This window comes from Lentinula edodes (assembly GCF_021015755.1).
Source record: "Lentinula edodes strain Le(Bin) 0899 ss11 chromosome Unknown C8R40scaffold_26, whole genome shotgun sequence".
Classification (NCBI taxonomy): Eukaryota; Fungi; Basidiomycota; class Agaricomycetes; order Agaricales; family Omphalotaceae; genus Lentinula; species Lentinula edodes.
Window position 1 is genome coordinate 628,939 of NW_025764332.1, and position 23,820 is coordinate 652,758.

Here is a 23,820-nt window from a genome sequence, read left to right on the forward strand (position 1 = left end):
AGTTTAGCTGCAAACTGGGGTCCGCGGTCGGATTTAAAATGAAGAGGAAGACCATGGAGACGGAAGATCTCTCGGTAGTAAATATCGGCAACGCCTTCGGCTGTGATGGAGCTGGTGCAAGGAATGGCGTGAATTTGTTTTCCATACAAGTCTGTGCAAACCAAGACAGCATCGTAGCCTTGGGAGTTAGGTAGCTGTGTTATCAGGTCAACCCCTACCTCTTCCCATAGACCGGATGGTACATCTAATGGTTGAGTTACGGCCCGTGGGTGTCGCTGGATCTTCTTACGGGCACAAACCTCGCATCCCTCAACGTATTTTTCCACAAAAGAGCGCAACGTAGGCCACCAGAAATGGGTACTGACCAAGTCAAGTGTCCCGTGTAGTCCGGGGTGTCCTGCAGTTGGATGGTCGTGGCATTGACGGAGTACCTCAGTGCGTAGGTCGTCGTTTGCTGGTACGTATACTCGACCTCGGTAGTAGACCAACCCATTGTCTTCTTCCCATTCGGCTATCCCATTGGCCAAGCGCTGTAGTCCGTGCTCTTTGACTGTTTTGAGACCCTCCAATACCTGTGCCTCCCGTTCTGAGGCTTTCCGGATACGATCCTCTAAGGGGTTCTGTAGGATCGAAGCTGCAATTTTTACGAAGTGGCCAGGTTTAAGGACTGTCTGTTGTCGGTTATCATCGCTGTCCGATACATGATGAACTGCCATGCGGGAGAGAGCATCAGCTTGGGTGTTTACTCTGCCAGGGCGGTGGATCATATGAAAGTCAAACCGTGACAGATAGAGGGCCCATCGGGCTTGTCGGCGGGTGAGGTCTTGTGCAGTGCGCCAGAATTCGAGGTTCGAATGGTCCGTAATGATGTCGAATGGTTGAGGGAGTCCTTCTAGAAAGTTCCTCCAATCCTTCAGTGCTTCAATGATAGCAAGCATTTCTCGATCGTAGATTTCGTAGTTCCGTTCCGCTGGCTGCATGGATGCCGATCTGAAGGCTACCGGATGCCATTGGCCATCGTCTTGCTTCTGCATAAGGGCGCCTCCCGTGGCAAAGCCTGATGCGTCTACCTCGATTCGAGTAGGCCTATCTGGTGTCCATAGAGCAAGGATCGGTGCGGAGATGAAGGCTTCTCGAAGGGTATCAAATGCTTTCTGTCGAGTGTCGGTCCAGGTAAAGCTGGTGTCTTTCTTCGTCAGGTCGTTCAGAGGCCGTGCTATTTTGGCAAAATTCCGGATAAAGCGTCGGTAGAAGTTTGCAAATCCCAAGAACCCTCGTAGTTCCCGAAGGTTAGTAGGGACTGGCCAGTCACGAACAGCCGCTACTTTTACCGGATCCATTCTCACCTCCCCTTCTGAGATGATGAGTCCGAGGTATTCAATCTGTTGTTGTTCAAATTCGCATTTTTCGGGTCGTAGGTAGAGGTCGTGCTTTTCTAACCGAGTTAATACTTCCCGTACCATTCGTCGGTGTTCCTCGAGATCGTTACTGAAGATAAGGATGTCATCTAGGTAGACTGCCACCTTGCCGGCTGCAATGAGATCAGCAAATATAGCATTCATAAGTGCTTGGAACGTGGCGGGGGAATTTGTGAGACCAAAGAACATGACCTTAGGCTCAAACAAGCCTCGGGTTGTTGCGAACGCGCCTTTCCATTCATGCCCCTTCTTAATCCGTATGTTATTGTAACCCCAGCGGACATCAAACTTCGTGAAGTATCTGGCTCCCTGAAGTCGGCTAATGATGTCAGCAACTAATGGGAGAGGGTATCGGTTCTTCACAGTGTACTCGTTCAGTTTCCGGTAGTCTTGTACAAAACGGAGTTTCCCATCCTTCTTCTTTATGAAGAAGACCGGTGATGAGATTGGTGATTTTGAGGGGACGATATAGCCTTTCCGTAGGTTTTCTTCTAGGAAACGATCCAACTCCTCCTGCTCATTTAGGGACATGGGATAAATCTTGGTACGCATGGTTGCCGGTGCTCCAGGTACGAGATCAATCGCATGGTCCCAAGGTTGGTGGGCAGGTAATCGTTCGGAGGCGGATTCTGAGAAAACCTTCTTGAAATCACGATACTGCTCAGGGACCATTTCTTCGAAGGTTTTAACAGGTTTGTCTCGGTTGGCTTCCTCTGCTAGCTGCTGGGAGTAAGTGAATCCTGCGGCGCACCAGACTTCCTCCGTCTGTTCCTCTAGAATTCCTGCTTTTACCCATGCCCGGCGAGTTTTATGATTGGCTCGAATTCGGTGTATTGGTGGTTCTTCCACCGCTGCTGATTCACTCGGTTCCAGGGTTGCTTCTAGTGGCACCTCAATGTGGGGGTTTTCTGCGGGAGGTTCCAGTTCCGGGAGTTCGAGGATCGGGGTTTCTGTGTGAGTGGCAGCTAGATGAGAGTACAAGATCTCCTCGTCTGGGACTTCTTCTATCGTTACTCGAGGAGGCTTTACTGAAAGTCGTCCTTTCTCCCAATCAATCTCCGGATTTACCTTCCGTAGCCAGGGGAGTCCAAGGATGATGTCTTCACCTCCTAGGTTGGTGATCAGAAAGTCCATCCATCGCTCTTGATTATCCACTGTGAGTGCTAGACGTGCAAAATGGGTTATCCGTCCAGCTCGGTTAGGTGTTCCATCGATATTAAAAACGTCGATTGGTTTATGGAGGGGTGCACATCTTACATGGTTCCGGGTGACAAAGTCTTGGTTTAAAAACAGGGCGGTAGCTCCACAGTCTACCATGGCTGCAGTTGTTATACTGTGATTCCTTCCTCTTAGTCTCGCATGAATTCGGAAATGTGGGGAAGTAGAGTTTAATTCCCGGATCGACGATATTGTACATGATGGGTGCGAGTCATACGAGGAAGTAGCGAACATAACAAACTGATTACGGGGTACTCTCGGTGCAGCCGAAGCGGGTACCCTCTTTAAAAACCCTGTTGAAAGCCAGAGGACGAGGAGGACATAGCATTAGCACGATCAAGTAATTCCCTTATTTGACCAATCTGATTGGAAAAGTCCTGGTTAGGGGGGCTCGGAGTAGCAGCTATGGGTGCAGGAGCAGATGTTGGGGTCGAGGACGCGATTTGGACGGATTCGTTTGGGAATAGGGAGAATGGCGCGGGTCCCGTAGCGGATATCTGTTGGCGTCGAGGTTGCTGGCGTCGGCCTCGGTCTCGTCCGAGTCCCATGAATTTGTCTTGGCAGACTGCTTCCAGATGTCCTCGACGTCCACAGTAGCGGCAGGTGGTTTCTCGGTGTGGGCAGTTTTGCTTGACATGACCTTGGGCACCGCAGCCGAAGCATCGTCCTCGCATGCGAGCTAGGAATGCTTCCCTAGTATTCCCATTACTGGTGTGGGTTGCATCAATGTCCATAGCGTGGGGGTCAGCAGGGGTAGTATGAGCGGTATGCGTGGGAGGGTATCCAGAGTTCCGGCCAGTCATGGTGGGATCGTGCAGGTAGACATCCACCGATATGGCCCGTTTGATTGCCTCCTTCAGAGTCGGAGCAATTCCTTGGGCAATGTTTACGGTGATGAGGTGTTGTCGGATCTCTGGGAGTAATGCAGTGAAGAAACGTTCCCGCAAGTCGATATCAGACATTTCAGTCCGATCTCCGATATCCTTGAACTTCTGAGCGAATTCCGCAACTGTCTGTCCTTTACTTTGCCTAAGATTCTTGATCTCGCTACGGGCTTCCATACCTGGGTCCATTGGTTCAAACCGTTGGCTAAATTCCTTCAGAAACGCCTCCCAATTTCCTCCGAAAGGGGGATTTTCCGCATTGAAATGTAGCAGATGGGGAGTTGCCCAATCTCCGGCACTTTCTGTGAAGAAGCCCAAGGCGGACTTGATGAGTTTTACTTGGCTTTTGGCGAGATCCGGTTGTTCTGACGCCCAATTCTGGAACTGAGCCATGAAGCGACGGGCTTCAGCGCCATCTTTACCCTTGAAAACCTCGGGTTTGTTCATGCTTGACTTAGAGGATGAGCGTTCCTCCATAGCTGTAGCAAGGTTAGCTACTTGTCTGATGAGCTGAGCCATGAGATCCTCCGCAGAGGTGTTTGGGGCAGGCGGGATAGGAGTCGACATGATGGGAGTAGGCAATCGGGGCTGGGGAATTGGCAGGAAGGTTATATTGCTCACAGTGAGTGGCTCTCGGATTGAGTTCGAAAGGGCGTTGGGGCAAGGTTGAGACTGGCAATCGCGCCAAGTATCGTCGTTGTTATGGGCGTGAGCTTGGTCTCTGGGGTCAAGTGCATGCGGGAGTGCGGAGCAGTCTATACTGGCAGCAGGTGTTTCAGAGTCGGGCGGAACTGGGGAAGACGTGGTGTCTATAGACCCTGCAAGGACAACCTTATCGGTAGGCTGTCAGTGCAGTAATGGATCTTGACCTAATGTCACGAAGCGGCAGAGGCGGAGTGACTAACGGAGCGGGAAAGCGGAGCGACTAAGCGGAACGGTGAGGCGGAGCAACTGGACAAGGCAACAAGGCGGAGCGACTAAGCAGAACGGCGGCAGGCTGGTCCCAGATAATGACAGAGATATATTGAGTATCGTAGTCATAGGTAATAATAAGTAAGCACATACCTGGTCCCAGATAATGACAGAGAGGTCAAGATAAGGGACCAGGCTGTGGAGGGTTGGCTATATATACATAATCCGGTCTGCGAGAAACAACGATGTAATACTGTACAGTTTAGGAACAAGGAAGGTGGCGGAAGCCAATAGAAGGAGAAGATGGGTCAGGTGGATCAGTAATCGATGGATCAGTAATCGATGGGGGTTTGACAGTGATGGGATGATGTATCGTACAAGTAAAGGCGTCGAGACGGTGAGAAAAGGAAAATGATAGGGGCTGCGTACTTTATGACACACACCAGATGGCCGAATTGGTTATGACAATGGCCCATGAAGGCGACGTATTCGAGTAATATTGTCACTGAAACTGCTATTCATCGTCCTTCAATCACTCATCTCATTATACAAACTTGGACAAAATGGACAAAATGTCTGACTCTAAAGGAACTGTTCTCGTACGTGCCTCCTTTCTGTATGATTTGGTATCAAGCTGACAGTCACGTTGGATTCAAAGGTTACTGATGGAACTGGCTTTCTTGGGCCGGGAACATCTCATTTCTCAGCTCCTCAAGAAAGGCTACACCGTTCGCGCTACCGCTCGTTCGACTGCGAAGCTCCAGGCTATTTTCCCTCAAGCCACTACGGTGCAGCTTGAAACACTGGAAGTACCAAGAGTCTGACTTCAGATCACACAGCAGCGTTGAAAGACGCTGAAGCCTCAATACACTCTGCTTCGCCTGTTTATGGTGAAAGAATTACCGGATAGGATCTTTATTCCGTGAGTTCGTCCACTATCATCTTCGGATGTCATAACCATTGTTTAGTATTACTCGCCGTCCTGATGTTTTACCTCAACAGGGAGCTTACGAAGGCACCGTCGCAGTAGTAAAGCAATCCATCGCTGCAGGTGTGAGTGGGACATTCGTAAACCTCTTTGACGGTAGGCCACCCACATTACCCCCAACGACGAAACTTATCACCCTCTCTAGCTGATGCCCAAGCTGCCTTCGGTACTCGCGTTCTCATTGAGAAAGACCTCGGTTCCATCACTCCGTAAACTATCGAACGACGGAATGCGGGTCTACCAAGAATCCCAAACCCTTGCTGATAAAGCTATAAGGGATATATCCTGCTGTCACTTTGACGTGGACTTCACCGTCGTTCTACCTCCTGCAATCTTCGGTCCCCAACTCAGCTCTCTCACATTCTCCCTTAGCAGTCTCGGCACAAACGGATTCGTCAAGATGCTCAGCGCTCCTGAGCTCTCCGATCCCTATCGGGCATATGATTGACGTCCGGGATGCCGCTCGAGCGCATTGTCCTCGTGCTTTTGACTCCCCCGGTTCCCGGGCGCGACAAGAGGTTCAACATCGGCAATGGGACGCTAAAATGGAAAGACGTCACGGAGTTGATGTTGATCAGTAGGAAGAAACCGGAGTTGGCCAAGAGATTGCCTAAAGAGAGTTCACTTCCTGGCCCAGACTAGGGCACCATTGGATATCACATTCGCAAAAGAGGGTTTGAAGAGTTATATTCCGTAGGAAGAGACATTCCTTGCCACTGTTGATGTTATACTGGAGTGGGAGAGAAAAATTGGAAACTAGGCATCGTCCGTACATAGATAAATCCAGGCGTACACTCTCGAAACGCTGAAGTTGACACAACAAAATCAACAAGAAAAATATATTTTGTGGAGTGGGAAGTCAATTACGAGGCTGTAGTTTACGGAAGTATCGTCCTTATATACGCCGCTGCATACAATTTTGATTTCCTTTTATGGTAGTAGTTTCACCTTATTTGGCCAAATGTAACACTGAGTTGAATTGTATTGATTTCTTGTGACCGGCACGGGATATCACGGGACTGTCACCCTCTGTCACAATTACTTTTTCTCGTCTCATTCGGTTATTCCCTGTTACTCCATATGTAGATAAGTAAATTTACTTTTATTCTGCTTTTCTCAAAGAATCAATGTCGGCGCCTGAAAGGCGCCCCCGTTTTTTTGATTCCATAATATTTAATTGATATTTAATAACCCACAAGGAAGGAGCCGAGTTTTTGCCATGCACGGTAGTGCAGTGGCCTACAATCGCATGTACAACGAGCAATTGCTGCAGACTTGGATGTTACACTAGCACTGTACTAGCACAAGGTTCACGGTAAACCGATGGCTGGAACCAGACCTCACCGCCGGTATGATGCCTATACTATCCTGATCCGAGAGAAGGCAGCAGAGTCTCAGATGGCGATGAGAGCGGCGCTTAACGCCTTTGAACTTCGCTGAGGCTCTCATCTCTGTAAAAGTCTGTAAATCGTTCAGGCTCGTTTTGTGAACCCACCCTTACCTACGTCACTCTACAGCTCTACTGTGCAGTCTTTGGACAATGACACTCTAAGGCTCAGCCAACCCGCTTTTCGTGTGATCTCCCACCCAGCGGGGCTGTGCCCCGGACAAAACTAACATAGAGCACTTAACAGTGCTTTACATTCTCCACAGTTGAGCGAATACTTATCTTATCAGTATCTTGGAGGTCTATGCACGTGATCGCGATCCTTTTGCTTCTGTTCCATGGCACTAGTATGGTATTATCAGCTTTTTGATCAGCAGTTGCACAAGATCCCAGAAGCTGATAGGAACTCAAGTTGGTCTCATCCTTCGGCACACAGCTCATCCAGAACTTCATGATCAGTTTGCTCCGTGTGCAACTTCGGCTCTTCGCGCACACATCGTGGTACAGCAACGGCAGAAGAAAGGTATTTGGACCTATCGATTCCGAAGGCAAAGTCCTGGTACGAGGCACCTCGGACTCCCGAATACACAGGACCGTCTCATCTTTCTCTGTCGTACGGGAGGAAATATACACCGTTCCTTGTCTCTACACTAGCAATGAACCTCCCAGGCAACATCAGCCATACTGTCAAAACAACCGCTACATTGTCACTAAAACATGCTGCCACCGATTGGTCCTCCATTCAAACATTCAATATCCAGCCACAGTCCAGCCAGCACATCCTAGCACATCAAAACTAGCCTCGAATAGCTGCTCAATTGATACAATGGTGATTGCCCCGAGTTAAGGGGTAACACCCAAGAACACTCATATAAAGCAGACGACTTCGGGCCTCTTCTCTTGATACTGACCTGACTTGTACCTCATACAACCAAGATGCTTTCCAGGAAGCTTCGACTCGTTGGATCATTCCTTCTCTTCCTCAGTGCTGCCACTGTTGTACCTGTTGTTCACGGCGCAGCTGTTAGCACGGGTGACCAGGTTTTATCTCGAGAGACCGCTCCTCATGGCGGTATTGCAACAGAGGCTGGTGCGTTGGAATTTTCACAATCTTGAGGATACCTGGCATCTCATTCGTTCATCATGCCCCGTAGCACCTTGCACGGAAATCGGAATCAACATTCTCAAGCAAGGAGGGAATGCAGCTGATGCGGTTTGTTTTTCCGGTGTTTCTATCTATAGAAAGATCATCTCCGTATGGCTGACAGCGTTTTTCGGCATGTAGATCATCGCGTCAGGTCTCTGTGTGGGAGTGATATCTGCTTACCATTCGGTACGCTCTGGCCGCGTCAATGTTAAAACGTTTCATCCATTCATCCTGCTTTGCTTGTCTCCTTGCAGGGGATCGGCGGAGGCGGATTCATGCTCGTCCGCTTCAACAATGATGATGGCAGTCACGACTACGAGATGATCGATTTCAGAGAAACGATGCCTGCTGCGGGGAACGAATACATGTATGTCAACAATTCCGACCCGGACGCTTCGTTTTTGGGCGGTCTTTCAGTCGGTGTTCCGGGGGATTTGCGTGGCTGGGAGACACTCCATCAGCGGTAAGTAACAAGACCGGTAACAAGGCACAAGTTTGAAGGTACCATTTATATCATTAATGTCTATCTGTCGACTAGACACGGGTCCCTGCCTTGGGAAGATCTTTTCGTACCAGCCATAAACCTCGCTCAAAATGGATTCGAAGTCAACATTGACCTTGCTTCTGCTTTGCAAGGATTGGACTTCATTACGCAGGATGCTATCTGGGCCGAAACATATGCTCCCAATGGTACTGTTCTTGTCGAAGGGGATATTTGCTATCGCAAGGTTAGAATGACGTCCTCACTTTTCTTATACCGTTGTACCAATGACAGCTGAACGCTAGAGATATGCCAAAACTCTGGAGAAGATTGCCCAACATGGTGCCGACGTCTTCTATACGGGTGACATTGCCATTAACACTGCTTCAACTGTATATCAAAGTAACGGGATTATGACCACGGACGATTTGGCTGGTTATACAGCGATTGTTCGTCAGCCTCGGAATATCACGTACCGCAATACCAGGATTTTTTCCACCGTAGCCCCGTCTAGTGGGACTGTGGTGCTTAGCGCGCTCAAAATATTCGAGGGTTTCGATGGGAATGTTTCAGACAGGTACATCGGTGTTCCAATTCCCAGCTCTTCTTCAATACTTCATTTGTTCTAACGCGCATACTTATTCATCTGTCTATTCATAGCGACCCCTCCATCAATCTAACTACTCATCGACTAGTTGAAGCCACCCGCTTCGCATATGGACAGAGAACTGAATACGGTGACCCGGCTTTCACCCCGAACGTCACTGAGCTTGAAGCGTACTTTCTCACTGAGGCTGTGGTAAATGAAACTCGGAGCAAGATTATGGATAACCAGACGTTCCCTGTGACTTATTATAATCCAGAAAACTACCAAGTTCTCATTGACAATGGCACTTCACATATGGCAGTCATTGATAAAGATGGGATGGCGATATCTTTGACGACTACTGTGTAAGATTTCTTTGTTCGTCAGTAGCAGCAGGGACTCACTTCCATGAACTCGATTGCATTCTGGAATAGTAACAACTTCTGGGGCTCATATCTAATGACTTCGGATGGAGTCATTCTCAACGACGAGATGGGTGACTTTTCTTCCCCGGGAGAGATCAATGATTTCGGTTTCAGTGCTTCGCCGGCGAACTATATCGTGTGTATCATTTTGTTTTTCGATATATCCTTTTCCCTCATCTGTATATACAATTTCAGGCTGGCGGAAAACGGCCACAGTCATCAATTGCTTCCTCGATCGCAGAGGATTTGGAGACGGGCGATATCATCATTGCGACAGGAAGTGCAGGTGGCAGTCGAAGTGCGTCGTTCCGCTACACGATCTCCGACCTCTTTTTGAAGTTCACTCGTCGTTCTATCAATAGTTATTACCGCCACTCTCCAGCACCTCTACCATCATATAGATCAAGGTCTCAACTCTACACTATGTGTCCATCATTCTCGCTGGCACGACCAGCTTGATGGTAACACGTATTTCGAGTATGCGTCGGAAAACGTTGGGATTGCGGGTTATGATAATGGTACAGTGGCGTACTTTAGAGATATGGGTTATAATATCTCCTATCAGAGTACGACGGGGTCTACGGCGCATGGTATGTGTTTTTTTCTCATCATCTTTTCTCCGATGTTTACCTGCTGTCTAAATATTAATGATTCTTCCCTCTGTTATAGTTGTTATCCGCCAACCAAATGGTACGATTGAAGCAGCGAATGATCCTCGAAAAGCAGCTGGTGCTGGTTTGGCATACTAGGTTATCGGTAAGGTTATGCTCACTGGCCTTGATATGATAAGTTTGCTGGACCAATTCAATGACGGGGGTTTAAGACTGACATTCGTGGAGGAGATATCATGCTCAGAAAAAAAGTATAAAGTACCATTGTGGTCTACATGTAAAGAAGATAATGAACGGATAATTGTTGTCTCCACTTGCCATATCATAAATAGCAAATCCTCGTGGGCGAGCGACAGACAAATTTACGTTGAATATTTTCTGCTCTTCAAGTTCTAATCCATGCATGAAACAAAAGAAACGGGGGCAAATACTTACTTAAATCCACCAACAAATACAAATACAAAAAAAATAAGCTTTGAAAAGCATATGTTTCGACCCATGCTTGAATTGAGGACCTTGTTCTGTGCCACCGCGGGTGGAAGCCCAAAAAGGCAAACCTGTCCAAATTCCCTACCTTGCCTAATTGAGCGTCCACCAACCGTGCTACTCATCAACAGGTGTGAGACAGATGCGACAACCACCATGCATTACTGACCTTTCTTCATTGTTTGTACATTATTTTGCCTCACCAGGGTTGCTACTGCACATCATTGAAGACATAGCAAATGTGATGCTGTTTTGGCAAACACATTAGCCTGCAGCATCACAAGCAAGACGTGTGTGTTTCCCCAATGGGGGCAATTAATGCTATGGGAATCATAGCATTTCGCTACAAACCCTGCAAAAAGATTAGACCAGACAAAACATTCAACACGAGCAACTGAAACACAGTGGTATACAATGTATGGTAACATGATTCATTCCCTGCCTTCCCCTTCCCCTTCTTCCCCAGCCATATTGACAATTCAGCCTAGACCCTCAACCCACTTACTGATCAACATACCCCTGATCAACCCAGGATGTCCAACTACTCCCCAAAACAGCCGCAGCGGTATACCCAGCATTCGACGTCAGTTTCGTCGCGAAAGAGGCACGGGTTCCAACGGAGCCGGCGCCTATTGAGAGATAGGGAAGAGTATAGGGTCAGCCGGCGAATACAGACAAAATTAACACCAGGAAAGAAGGTACCTACCACCATTGTCATATTCCGCAAATGTAACATCCTCTGTGTTCGGTTCGGAGGTGGACCATATTTCCCAGCCGGCACTGTTGATGACGGAGCCGAGGGTACAGGAGGTGAAGGCAACGCTGTGTGTTTGAATCGGACAGACAGCGGAAGGGGTGGGGGAGGAGGGGGGGAGGGGGAGGAAGAGAAGGAATAAGAAAGAGGAAGAAAAAGGAAAGACTGGAAACAAAACATACGTAGCATATTCAGTCCACGGTCTCCCCAAATAAACCAGCCCGGTCAAATCTTCAGTCGCAGCAGCGCTTTGTTCGATTGTCGATTCATTGATGACGACTATTCATTCGGAGAACGTAAGAGGGAACGAAGGAGAGAGAGAAACTTGTCAGTTCTCTCTGCTAGCCCTTTCATCAAACACCACAAGAGAAAAACTCACAAAGCCCATCTCCTTTTTCACTCGGTCCGTCAGCAGTAATCGTTCCAGGACCAACGGACGCAATGGTGCTTCTCTGGAAGAACGCGAACCCGTGTTGACCAAAGATGAAGTCTACCGCGCCTTCGATGTAGCAATAACCGTAGTATTGGGCACCCTGTTCGGCTAAAACGGTGTCTTGATAGCTGGGTGGGGGTGCGAGGTTAACGGGGTGCGAGAAAGTGAGGTTAAAGTTATAGCTAGTATCACGATCTTACCTGTAAAATCCCACACCGTAATACCCATGGTTCGTTCCATACGCGCTAAGCGCAAGTGCCTGTGAACCTTGTCCGAACTAGAAACCCAGGCAAAAAAAACAAAACAAAAACGAACACGGGGTCAGAGATCAGTTCGACTGAAAGAAAATTATGTACTGTTCAAGTATTCTATAGATCCAAGCCAGTATAGACACAGAACACGATCCAAGTAGTGTATGGTAAACACAGTAATAGATCCTCCCAAAAAAAGAACTTGACAGAATGAGTAAGTAGATCACTCACAGTATTCTTCACGTTGATATTATATAGCGCGAAATCATCTTTATGTACCCTCAAGGTTCCGCTCGCGTCGTCCGATCCGGCAGCGGTGGCTGAGAGCGAGTTAGTGATAGTGACGACGTTGGAGGCGTAGTTGGCGGTGTTGGCGGTTTCGCCGAGGATCTTCAGAAGGCAGCGAAGGGTAAATTCAAGTTGGAGTGGCATGTAACATGAACAGGGTTTTGGTTCGGTGTTATGTATGTAGATGTAGATGTAGATAGATAATTCGATGGGGTGGTAATGGAAAGGTTTATGATACAAGCAAAGGAAAAGGGAAAAAGAATACAGTCAGTCGATGATCTGGAGTTTGAGAGAGTCAGAGTGGTTTAGATTGGTGAACATACCGTCAACATTCCGCTCCTGTCAATATACACTTGTTCGTCGTATGTTCCTAAGTTTGAAAATAGTGTCAGTATTCGTTATGTCAATTGAGATTGTGCTGGAGTATCATGGTAAAACAATCATGAAAGAGTCAAAGAGATGTAGAGTCAATAGTTATAGATGAAAAGTAATTTTTCTGATGCGTGGAGAACACGACCACGACACTGCAAGACATGAACAAAAAAACCATATTGAAGAAAAGGGGAAAGAAAAACAAAACAATGACATATGCACACACACCCGTCTCGATGAAAATAACCTGCGTCGATCCATCATCCGGAAGCGCGTCCACCGCCGCCTGTACAGTGCTATACTGCCCACTTGCAGGGGATTTACTTACAACGAGGGCCCCAGCGGGAGCCGTAGTACGTGCAGTGCGTTTGCTCAGTTGCGAACTTGACGTCGACAACGGAAGGTCGATGGGCTTCGCGTTGACTCCAAAGACAGAATAGGAATAGGTGGTGATGATGGGGAAGTACACGAAGAGTAAGGAGAGGAGAGAGATTCGGCGTAGGGACGAGCCGCGGGAAGAAGCCATATCGACGAGCTAGTATTGACGAGGTTAAGTTGACGGAGGGGATTTCAACGGTTCTGGATCAACTGCTTTCTTTAATAGTTCTATCTACCTCGTAAGTTCTTCTTCCGAGAATAACACAGACAATGTGCTGCATGACGTGTGGTTCCCGACTCGTGTTCTCGGATTGCTTGGGGCCATAAAATGCATAATGACCAGAACGTATCCGAATATTACTCCGGTTGCTTCGTATGGTATGCACCTCATGAACCCTTTGCTGTATGGACAATTTGTCTACATAAACACTCGGCGTTATTAGTCCCTTGAAAAACGGTCCGGGCGGAGCCCTGCGGAGCCTCAGACGGGGGATTCGGGAGGGGGGGAACGCACGGGAGCCTACGGGAGTGGGGTACGGTGTAACGTTATAGTCATGCCAATGATACATACATATGGTACATATCATCGTATTGGTGGAGAGTGTGGATACATGGTAATTGCATCGATACCGTTGGGCGTGGATATATGGTCACGGTGGATGTGGTGGAAAATGGGGGGGAAATTTTCGGGCTTGCTGCGCAGTGCGTACTACTATAGAAAGGAGCGGTCCGGGGTCGGGTTATACTGCCAATCACTGAATGGCGTACTTGTGGATGGTATCACTTGAGCCAAACTACGAGAAAGTCACCTTGCTTGCAAGGTGCAAGGTTTATTCTACCTGGAATTGAACAATTTTTTTTTGATCTGCAGGCACATTTTGCTCTTGTTTAATTAGGCTATCAGCCAAGTAATACCATCCAGTGCCGCCGGACTCGGAACTGGCTAGGTATTACTAGATTACCAGTCCTCACAAATATGTAGTCATGGTGGGGTCATGTTCCTCGAGACCTTCGTTTTCATGTGAGGAGGGGTAATGGGGTTGTGTTTATTTATGTTTAAGTTGCTTGTATGAACTCCCTGAATCTCAACGTAGATATCAAAAAAACAAAAATAAGAGGGAAAGATGGAAAGTTGGAAGGATACACTGATACAGGAATAAACGGATATAGATACATCGATACAGTATGGAATAGGTACATAAAAGATACATACAATGCGTTCAGGGTGTTTTGGTTATTTATGATACAGCTCTACAAAATACGAAACCAAGTCACTTAGACTGTCCCGGTGTCATTTCAATGTTCATCTCGTCTTCAAAGGGTTCGTTTAGGCAAAGCGTTCGTTCGTTCGTTCGTTCGTCCTTGAGTCCATTTATCCGTTCATTCGTCTACGCCAAAAGACCTGGAACACGCGGACGCCGCCAATCCGAAGACGAAGAAGAATCCGGACCCAAGATCAACGTACGCGTAGTACCGCGTTTCGTGTGGCGCGCAAGTGGAGAACGAGTACGAGTAGATGCAAGTGTGGGACGAGTAGGCGTAAACGGAGAACGAATAGCAGAACCCAACATAACACCCCCGGTCATAACGCCCGTTTCACCGCCTTGGTATTTGTATCGATTTACCGATGATTTGGACTGGGATTTGGATGTGGATGTGGATTTGGATTGGGATGTGGATTGGGATTTGGGGTTGGGGTTGGGATAGGATTTAGAGGAGTGTTGGGAGCGGGAGTAGGAGAGGAGACGGTGTGAGGGGATAGAGCTTTCGTATTCGAAATCCGATTCCGGTTTGGTGGTGGAGAGTTTGTGCGGTGGGACGTACACCACCCCCGCTGCTGCTGCTGCCGGTGATGACTTGGCTATGGAGGATGAGGACGACACGGAAGTCATGGAAGATATATCGGAGATATGGGATGTGGTTGAGGTGGTTGATTCTGAATCGGAATCGGACGAGTCCACGTCTGCGTCGAGTACATCCACGTCGAGTACGGCCTCGTTGTGGTTCTGGTTATCGTCGTCGTGGTCGTCGTGGTCGTCGTGGAAGACGTCGTGGTCGTCGACCTCCATCCCATCCCCAAACACCAAAAGCCTCGGTAACTCAATCGGTTGAGGAACCACCACATCCCCATACCTATCCCCATTCCCATACCCATACCCATACCTGTGCCTATACTTCCACCCGTCCCCATCCCTCGACGTTCTCGCTATCGCAATCAATGCGGTGGGTGAGCCGATGAACGTAATAGGGGTGAAAGCAGTAGGGGTGAAAGAAGTAGAGGTGAAAGCAGTAGAGGTGAAAGCAGTAGAGGTGAAAGCAGTAGAGGTGAAAGTAGGACTGATCGGGATGGGTTGGATGAGCATTTCGTAGAGGGGCAAGTAGGAAGTAGGAGAAGAATCGCTCTGCGAGGAATCGGACGTGGGAGTCTGGATGAACGGAGGGTTAGGTATGCGTTTGTTTGTTTGTTTGTGCATAGGAAAGACAGGAAAAATACGTACATAGTACTCGCTGTGTTGAATACAAAAGGGTCTTCAAGACGAGTTTGCAAGGACGAGAAGGACGAGTTCAAAGTCGCAAAAGTCGATACGAGGACCGATGAAAATATGCACCCCATATCCTCAACCCCCCACGCTCTTTATCACAAAAACACCACAATGGGGGGTTAAACATATCATTCAAATATTCATTGTTCAAAGGACAATGGCCCCGGTGGGTTGTTTGTCCCCGACGGGTGTACAAATAACTTAGTCATCGAATAGCTTAGTCATCCAAATGACTTCGGCCATTCCCAATAAGTTCGCTCTCCAATTCTTCCCTGGATACACCGATGCCTCAGGCGGTGGTAATGGTGGGAATTTCGGAATCCCCATCTCCACCCATCTCTTCCTCTTCCTCCGCCCCTTCTCTCTTCCCTTCCCCTTCCTCTCTTTCCCCTCCCTCCTTCACATGACTCACACCCAACCCCCTCGTCTGCGCCCCAACCTCCCACCCAAACAACCAATCCCTCATAACCCCACTTGCCCAAAAAATCGGGTTGTCTTCCGAGTCGCCCAAGGCCATGAGGGCGTCCTGGGCCTCCTGTGCGGGTCCGTCGTGCAGATGCAGCTATTCTTGGAGGATTTGGGTGTTGTATATAAACACACAGAAAGGTCCTCCACTCGTTTCTATCAACCGTGAGAACAGCGTACCTTCGCAAACTCCTTAATAGCATCCAACACTGTAACCTACCGTAACCCGACGTCCGTCCGCCGCGAGCGCAAGTGCGGTCGATAGTCCACCGATGCCTGCGCCTACGACGATGACGTCGAGGGTTTTCATTTGTTGGTATGTCGGCTGTCCGCTGGTAGTTGTTGTGTTAGTGTGAGTGTGAGTTGTGAGTTGTGGTGAGTTGTGAGTGTGTGAGTCCGAGTTGTTGTGTTAGTCTGCGTGTGCATATGAACGTGTGTCCTTTTTTTAAATCTTTTCTTATACTAAAAGTAAAAGACTCCCCAAACAAATCTGTTGCATGCTTTTTATACTTATCACTTCTAGATATTAGATATGGCGCACACCCTGAGAGTTGCCTCCACCAGGAATACACCAGGAATACATATACCAAGAATAGAGACAACTAATACTACATTTTAAGTTTTAGAGAATCAAAGTTCAGCCAGAAATCAGATGGGTGTTGAACGTTGAGCATTGAACGTTTGAACGTTCTTGTTCAACGTTTAATTTCAACACTCACCCACCCACGTTTGAATGTTGTCAATTCGAAGAGGGGTACATACAAGACTCAAGTACTAGACATACAAGTACTAGCGCTAAAAAACTTAGACTTGTTTCTGCGATACCAATTGAACCAGTCTTATCATCAGTCTATTTTTGATATCGCAGAAATCCCGAAAGAGTCCTTTATTTCCCAAGTCCCATAAATAGCCCCAAGTGCTCTCACCCACCCACCAAACCACCACCATTGGCATCGGATCCCCTCCTCCTCCTCACCCAATACTAATACTCTCAATACCTTTTGGCAATGGCTTTAGAAACCCGTACCATCTCACTCTCCCACCTCACCCTAAATCAAGATGAACTAGCGTTCTACAAAAGACAAACCGGAATAGCCGACGAGGAGAAATTGAAGGAACGTATTGCGGAGATTGCGCAGAAGGCTCTTGATGTAAGAAGTTTTTTGGCATTCACCAGCATCCAGCTTCTCTAAATTGCCACTGTCCTTGTACATTGTACGTTGTACATATTCCGCTGCGACTAGGTGTATCCGTATCATTGTATCTGGACTTTTGGATTTCTGAGGTATGGACCTGGATCCTTCAAGAAACGCACTCCGAGTCGTTTCGTCTACTAATCCCTTGACGAATAATTTCTGCTACTTGTAACTTTCCACTAGATTCCGTATCCTTCGTTCTCAATCCGGGTACAAACAACTGTTAGAACTAGGCTCTACACGGGCAAATGCTTTGTTTTTGGATATAGGGTGTTGTTGTGAGTTTAAATTTTTGTTCTTCGTGCTGTAGAGAGAAAGAGAAACAACGGAGTACTGATACACTGACGTACTTACGACTTGAAAGTCGGGAACGATTTACGCAAAGCAATCGAGGATGGATTCCCTGCTCAGAACGTGATTGCGTCTGATCTTCGACCTGGTGGGTAATAAAATCCTACATCTACGTATCTATGGTATTTACTGTTACCACCAGACTTTTGGAACTTCGGACACGAACTCTTCAACACCAACCCAACAACATTCCCAGTCACATTCGTTCCAGGAAACGTGCTCGAGTCTTCCTTCATATCCACCCAACCTCCGCTGCTGTCACACGAATCACCTCCAAACTTCATACCCTCCGTGTCTCTCCAATCTCTCCTCCTCCAACCCAACCCAAAATCCCTCGATCCTCTCCGCGGACATCTCTCCGCAATCCACACTTCCGCCTTTTTCCATCTATTCAAGAAGGACGAACAGCTCTTGATAGCCAAGAAACTCGCGTCCCTCCTTTCTCCTGTTCCCGGTTCCATTATATTCGGCTCCCACCGCGGTGCCGCGACGCCTCAGGAAGGGGAAAGGAACAGCACGGGGACGTTGTTCTATCGACATAGTCCGGAGTCGTGGAAAGATATGTGGGAGAAAGAGGTGTTTCTGGTTCCCGGCGCGGGGGATAATGATGGTGGGGGTAGTACCGGCGAGGATTTGATCAGAGTCGATGCTGGGTTGTCGCTTGATGATAAGTCAAGGGAGATATTGTGGTGGACTGTTACACGTTTGTGATTCAATAAACATCTTTTGAAAATTTGTTCTTTTTCTGTACTGTACTACTACTACTACTTTACATAAATTCACCTCGGGTGACTTGGATTCGGACTTGGAAGACAACTAACTTGAACTGTGCGGTGAACCGGTGAAGGCCCCAAGTTCAACATACTCTGCCTATAAACTCACGCAACATCCTCCCCTGTACATCATCCTCCGTCCCAATCGAACATACATGCGAGATATGATTATGTCCTCCCAATACCACGAATTCCGGCAACACCCCCTGCGGGCTTCTCCTCCGATACTCGTCGACAAACGCGAATGTCGGGTCTTGAATCCCTTGTCTGCAAGAAAAAAAAAAACCCCAGGGAACAACTCGTTTTCAGAAAAAAAGATTCTTGCCTTGCCAAAAAAAAACGGAGATAGAGAGAGAGAACTATGTACAACTCACGGATCATACTGCGCCAAAACAACCAAACACGGTAATTTCCTTGGATCCAGCAGCGGAGAATCATCCGGTATCTTCTCCATCATCAAACCAATTGGTGACAACTCATGCACCTCATCGAGGTGTTGCGTCCCGTAATACGCCTTCAACGCTGTTTGAAATTGGGTGTTATGCGGCGGCATCGGACTGAAGGTATCGGTATCGACGAATTCGAAGGGGGTGGATATGAAGACGATTCCTGCGATTGGGGGAGGAGGAGGAGGAGGAGGGTGTGAGGATGTTGGAGTTTCTTTGAACGACTCAGGTTGTACAGAGTATTTCAGTGGCTTTGGCTTTGGCTCCGGGGGGTATAAATAAAGGTTAGTGGCGAGATGTAACCCCCCTGCGCTATGTCCCACCAACACGACTTTCTCAGGATCACCCTCCCCGAACTCTGCCTTCGAGATATTGTGATAAACCCACTCTCGAGCCCTCTGGATATCTTCGGCGCCTCCGGGATATGTAACGTCGGGCACTAGTCGATAGTTGATGATTACGGTGATTATGCCGTGGGATGCGAAGTAATCGCCTGTGGGTATTGTTTGAGTGGTGAATAAAAAGAAGAAAAGGAACCTTGAAAATCAGTGCGAAAAGTTCTGTATTGACACCCCGACGATCTACGTACCGATATTAGCGTATAATGATCCTTTATACCACACTTTATCTCCGGCAACCAGACGTCCGCCATGCACGTATATCATTACAGGTCGATTATACCCCGGAGACGATGGAGACGATGACGACGGAGGAGGAGAGGCAGGAAACGTGGGAGAAGCTAGAGACGTGGGAGACTTGGGAGAAGCTGGAGAGGAAGGGGAGGCAGGAGGAGTGGAAGAGGCAGGAGAAACCGGAGACGCAGGAGACGCGGGAGAAGCTCCTTCCGCTGGTAAATACACATCTAGGACATTACGTTCATGAGGGCCATACGAGATATTCTCTCGAACTACCCTGTGTGATTTGGTTCGGTTTAACTCGTGGTGTTTCTTGCCGTATATCTGGCGGAAGGCCTTAGGATGCATGGAAGGTGGGTGGAAGGTGGGAGGGGAACGGGTGTAACTTAGTAAGTCATAGTATTGGCAGGCGAAAATACTAGCCTCAGACTCACCTCCGCGACGGCAGGTGAGAAATTCGTGTTATTGCGTCGGATTGCTTCGAGAATCTCAGCGCTTCGCATATTTAGTGGATCCTGTTCGGTGTCTTTGACTTTCCGGATGTCTAAGGAGGAGCCAGGGGGAGGAGAGGAGGGGGGGAAGGAAAGCAACAGGGCTTCAACCTACATCATAATATGTAAATCAAATCCACGATTCCGACTTGAAGGGGGTATACATATGTAAATCAAATCCAGAAATTCCTTGAAGGGGTATGTATATCAATATCAATGGGTGAATCACCCGCCGAAAAAATGAACTAAAAAACTCTTGGGATAATTCCCCACACACAAGGGACTCATGACAATGATCTTCAGAATTCTTCTCGGAAGAAATTATGAAAAAGTACTTCCGAGAGAAAATCATCAAACAAGTACTTCCGAAGAACAGCGGATTAACCGTTTGAACGCGTTTGAAATATCGAGTGTTATTGAGTGGTAATTGAGTATAACAAGCGATCTGTGAACGGAGTTGTTGGAAGACATCGGAGACAAGTACATCCGAAGAAAAGCGGTTTGACTGATTGAACGCGTTTGAACGTTGAGTATAAATAATTTGAGAGTATAAAAAGCGATCTGAAAACGGAGTGAGTTGGAAAGGACAGTATTGAGTTATTGAATGATTGACACAGGAGACTGAATTGTCAAGTCAAGGTTTGAAGGTTTTTCGCACAAGTAAGTACATCCGAAAAAAAGCGGATTGACCATTGAACGCGTTCAAACATTTAGTGTTATTGTAACTTGAGAGTATAGAAAGCGATCTGAAAACGGAGTGTTGGGAAGGAAAGTAAGTAGTAAACGCTTGAATGAATGATTGGATGGATGACACAGGAACTTTGGAATGTAAAGCCAAGGTTTGAAAGTTGCTGCGAATGTTACATACACAAGACCTCATGGGAAACATGAGAAATCTCTTTAAATTGTTAGACGGAAATCAACCTACTTACAACGGATGTATTATGAGCAACCACTTACGAGTTCAATGCCATTCTACCGGATGATTGACGATGATTGGGTCCTAGAACCTTATTGCGAGCGGGGCGAAGCATTAATGGTGGCTATCATAGAGGGCTGAACCGGGAAACAAACAAACACAAAGTGTTGTAGCGCAAACTCCCACGGAGTCGGAATACCCGCGGATGTGCGGATGCTGGGGTGAGGGGGCCTGTGTAACAGTGTTGTAGCATAGAGAGTTAAAATCGATCCGAAAACGGAAGTGCGTTAGAAAGGAAAATATCAAATGATTGGAATTTGGATCACACAGGAGACTGAATATTGAATTCTCAAGTCAAGGTTTGAAGGTTTTTCACAAGAATTGTGTACTGTGATTACTGGTGAGGTCTAGCAAGACTTAAATGAGCCTAAACGTCATCTGTGCCAGGAAATCTCTTCAGACAGTTAGACGCGGAAGGTTGACTGTTTCAGTCCTACCTCCAATGGATGTATTATGAGCAACCACTTACGAGGTTGTAAGGCCATTCTACTGGATGATTGACTACTTATAATTGGGTCAAACAATTCAAAGCTTGAACTTATGTATACCCAGTGTATACTACACAGGCGTGCAGTTCTATTCAACCAGGTTTAACCCAACGATAGTTGATGTTGAGCCTGATTAAATTAGTGCTCAGTACAGTTTCTGTAATCCTAACCCCGGCATCACTTGAAACCTGGATTCAAAATATTGAGGCTGGGCATCAACTCATTTACATAATCAAGGCCCACTGCAGTACTCGGAATGTTCATTTTTCTGCTCTTTTCCAAAATTTTCAAATCTTTTATTGGACTGAATCATTACTTAGTATCTACATACAAAGGTGCAACATAATAAAGCATGTATCTGAGAATGAAATTTAAAATTTAAGACACACTGACCTGGGAACCAATTAATTGGACAGGTGAAAAAAAACAAAAAATTGCTTGGTAACTCAATCTTGGGAAGGGGATGTTTTGATGTACCCGAAGCATGTGGTGTTGAAGTAGGCAGTTGAGACAGTCTTGCAGAGTTGATGGCGGCATAGAGGGCTTGTTCAGCTTGATGTCATTCTTGAGGTTGGAGTGAATTCTCGTAACGGGAATGATGCAGTCCGAGCCTTGAATATTTTGTATCTTCAATAGACAAGTTGAATGTTGAGTTAGTTGCAGGTTGTTGGAAGTACTTTCCTTTTTGGGCCAATTCATTCCGCTCACATGTGACTCGCATTATTTAGTTCGCCATTCACACACTATTTACCCTCAGCTGTTCTGATCCTCTTCTGTTTGACACTGAGGGTAAGTTTTTCCTATTATCATACCTATCCTATCAGAGACTCATTAACTAGATAGATTGTTTCTTTCGCTCTTCATATAGGTATAATAAGAGCTGTTCTGATCCTCTTCAGTTCAACACTGAGGATTGTTTCTTTTGCTCTTCATATAGATACTTGCTAAGAAGTTATGGGTTTTTCCCTAGGTCTTTTCTTTATATGTTGAACGATTTCAAACCAACTTCACAATTGTACTCCAATAACAGCTCAACAAATTCTGACTGGACGTTGCAGTGCTAATCCGTAAAAAGGAAAGACACACTCCCACCAGACTGAAACCTCTTTGCTAGCAACCATTCGGGCCCGGCACTTGTGAGTATAGGAACATTGTGTTCTGCTCCTTGTGACTGCGAGAAGTATATCCAGTTGTTGGGTATTCTTCGAACTTAGGATCAGTTGTTGGTCTTAAGGGCAAATCACGCTGTGTGGTTGTGCCAGCACATAGTTCTAGCCCTCCGTAGGGGTCTGTGTGTTTCAGTTTTAATTTACTTTGATTCAAACCCCCAATTCTTGATATACCCATATCAATACATCCAAAGCACAAATTGTGGTGAATCTACCTTAATCAAAGGAATATACCGAATCCTTAGAATGATTCAAATTGATTGATCGAAGCTTCTTACCTAGCTCTCAAAGCTTTGCGGAACCTTTAACAACGCTACCCCTTGCTATTAAATAAATTTAATAGCAGTGAACTCGCATATTGTGTATTAGATTGGTTGGTTGGAGTGCACATTTGATTCCTTCCTTTCTCTTTCACACAAAAACGAGGCAAGCTCGTTACCGTCCTGCCCAACATTCACCCACATAGAGCCATCATGTCAGATTTGAGTCCGAGAGTATTGGCAAGATCTAATCGAAGATCACCCCCATATTGCAAGGACCAGGTCCGAGTTTTAGCAAGATATCAAAGTGTTCCTTTTGCAGCAACAAGATGTCTCAGCAATGGTTTCGAGTTGAATTGTGCAAGAAACATAACTGAGTATGCAATATCAGGTCGCATACATAGCACAAGAAACAGGAGGCAACCAATGAGGGCTTGATAGATCTTTGTAAGAGACTCAGGATCCACGTCGGCATATAAAGAAAAATTAGGATCGGGACCATCAAATTTGTATCAGAGTGGGAGGTCATGAGTAATACATTCAATCAAACCATATTGCTCAAGGAGATTGTTAAGATCATGTACACCGTGAAACCGTGCCAGGGCCAGAAGGTGTCTAAGTGCGGAAGACGAGTGGGACAGTAGTGAAGTTATTAACAACACCGCCGTTACGCCGTTAGTCCCCGGAGATCAGGAGTATAAAAGGGAGGAGCTGAGTAGCAGCCAAGTCGGAGCGGTGGTATCGCCGGTGACGAGGAGCGAACCAGAGAACTTATAAGTCCAAAGGTTATAGAGGTAGTACTTCAAGGCAGTGAGCCTGAAGACTTAGAGAGCACAGAGTTAAAGAGGGAATCTAAGTCGATAATTAAACTGAGGAACTACAGTAGCGTACAGGCAGTATTTATATCTACGGATCGGCACATCGGTGCGGAGCGCCAGACTAACTACTAGGAGCTATACGAGTAGTACCTGCAGGGTAAAGTAAAAGACAATAAGGAAGGACTAG

The 23,820-nt window shown here is 47.0% G+C and overlaps 7 protein-coding genes across 7 annotated transcripts; 3 read left to right on the forward strand and 4 right to left on the reverse strand.

Moving 5' to 3' along the window:
• Nucleotides 1-5,643: 5,643 nt before the first annotated feature.
• Nucleotides 5,644-5,817, forward strand: C8R40DRAFT_1023859 (uncharacterized protein; the record flags this gene model as incomplete). The annotated part of the gene is made up of 1 exon (XM_046223046.1): nucleotides 5,644-5,817. A coding segment is annotated over one exon (174 nt), but the record flags the coding sequence as incomplete, so codon positions are not given.
• Nucleotides 5,818-7,743: 1,926 nt separating this feature from the next.
• On the forward strand, nucleotides 7,744-10,195 carry C8R40DRAFT_1071056 (gamma-glutamyltranspeptidase; the record flags this gene model as incomplete). Its single annotated transcript, XM_046226298.1, has 11 exons — nucleotides 7,744-7,897; nucleotides 7,962-8,020; nucleotides 8,093-8,140; nucleotides 8,209-8,417; nucleotides 8,493-8,682; nucleotides 8,741-9,012; nucleotides 9,096-9,386; nucleotides 9,456-9,582; nucleotides 9,642-9,744; nucleotides 9,809-10,036; nucleotides 10,116-10,195. 11 exons carry the CDS (start codon nucleotides 7,744-7,746, stop codon nucleotides 10,193-10,195), a joined length of 1,761 nt encoding a protein of 586 aa, XP_046084591.1.
• Nucleotides 10,196-11,044: 849 nt separating this feature from the next.
• C8R40DRAFT_1049991 (carbohydrate esterase family 8 protein) lies at nucleotides 11,045-13,167 on the reverse strand (the record flags this gene model as incomplete). Its single annotated transcript, XM_046224600.1, has 8 exons — nucleotides 11,045-11,172; nucleotides 11,253-11,365; nucleotides 11,471-11,576; nucleotides 11,677-11,858; nucleotides 11,931-12,007; nucleotides 12,213-12,371; nucleotides 12,593-12,639; nucleotides 12,870-13,167. The coding sequence occupies 8 exons, from the start codon at nucleotides 13,165-13,167 to the stop codon at nucleotides 11,045-11,047; spliced, it is 1,110 nt and encodes a 369-aa protein (XP_046084592.1).
• Nucleotides 13,168-14,058: 891 nt separating this feature from the next.
• C8R40DRAFT_1113890 (uncharacterized protein) lies at nucleotides 14,059-15,728 on the reverse strand. The gene has a single exon (XM_046228492.1). The coding sequence runs from the start codon at nucleotides 15,491-15,493 to the stop codon at nucleotides 14,408-14,410; it is 1,086 nt and encodes a 361-aa protein (XP_046084593.1). The 5' UTR covers nucleotides 15,494-15,728; the 3' UTR covers nucleotides 14,059-14,407.
• A 123-nt stretch (nucleotides 15,729-15,851) lies between these two features.
• Nucleotides 15,852-16,337, reverse strand: C8R40DRAFT_1172716 (uncharacterized protein; the record flags this gene model as incomplete). The annotated part of the gene is made up of 3 exons (XM_046231899.1): nucleotides 15,852-16,097; nucleotides 16,163-16,183; nucleotides 16,248-16,337. 3 exons carry the CDS (start codon nucleotides 16,335-16,337, stop codon nucleotides 15,852-15,854), a joined length of 357 nt encoding a protein of 118 aa, XP_046084594.1.
• Nucleotides 16,338-16,618: 281 nt separating this feature from the next.
• C8R40DRAFT_391989 (uncharacterized protein) lies at nucleotides 16,619-18,394 on the forward strand. Its single transcript, XM_046234903.1, has 5 exons — nucleotides 16,619-17,178; nucleotides 17,272-17,312; nucleotides 17,407-17,501; nucleotides 17,588-17,662; nucleotides 17,717-18,394. Exons 1-5 carry the CDS (start codon nucleotides 17,035-17,037, stop codon nucleotides 18,283-18,285), a joined length of 924 nt encoding a protein of 307 aa, XP_046084595.1. The 5' UTR covers nucleotides 16,619-17,034; the 3' UTR covers nucleotides 18,286-18,394.
• A 51-nt stretch (nucleotides 18,395-18,445) lies between these two features.
• Nucleotides 18,446-19,467, reverse strand: C8R40DRAFT_1001435 (Alpha/Beta hydrolase protein; the record flags this gene model as incomplete). The annotated part of the gene is made up of 3 exons (XM_046222761.1): nucleotides 18,446-18,614; nucleotides 18,722-19,286; nucleotides 19,383-19,467. Coding segments are annotated over 3 exons (819 nt in total), but the record flags the coding sequence as incomplete, so codon positions are not given.
• Between the last annotated feature and the right edge of the window lie 4,353 nt (nucleotides 19,468-23,820).

Bases quoted from the DNA above. Each gene is read 5' to 3' on its own strand.
- C8R40DRAFT_1113890 (XM_046228492.1), bottom strand. From the start codon at position 15,493: ATGCACAAACAAACAAACAAACGCATACCTAACCCTCCGTTCATCCAG.
- C8R40DRAFT_391989 (XM_046234903.1), top strand. From the start codon at position 17,035: ATGGCTTTAGAAACCCGTACCATCTCACTCTCCCACCTCACCCTAAAT. The intron at 17,179-17,271 runs GTAAGAAGTTTT...CGCTGCGACTAG, and splicing joins TTGCGCAGAAGGCTCTTGAT to GTGTATCCGTATCATTGTAT. The intron at 17,313-17,406 runs GTATGGACCTGG...ACTTTCCACTAG, and splicing joins TGGACTTTTGGATTTCTGAG to ATTCCGTATCCTTCGTTCTC.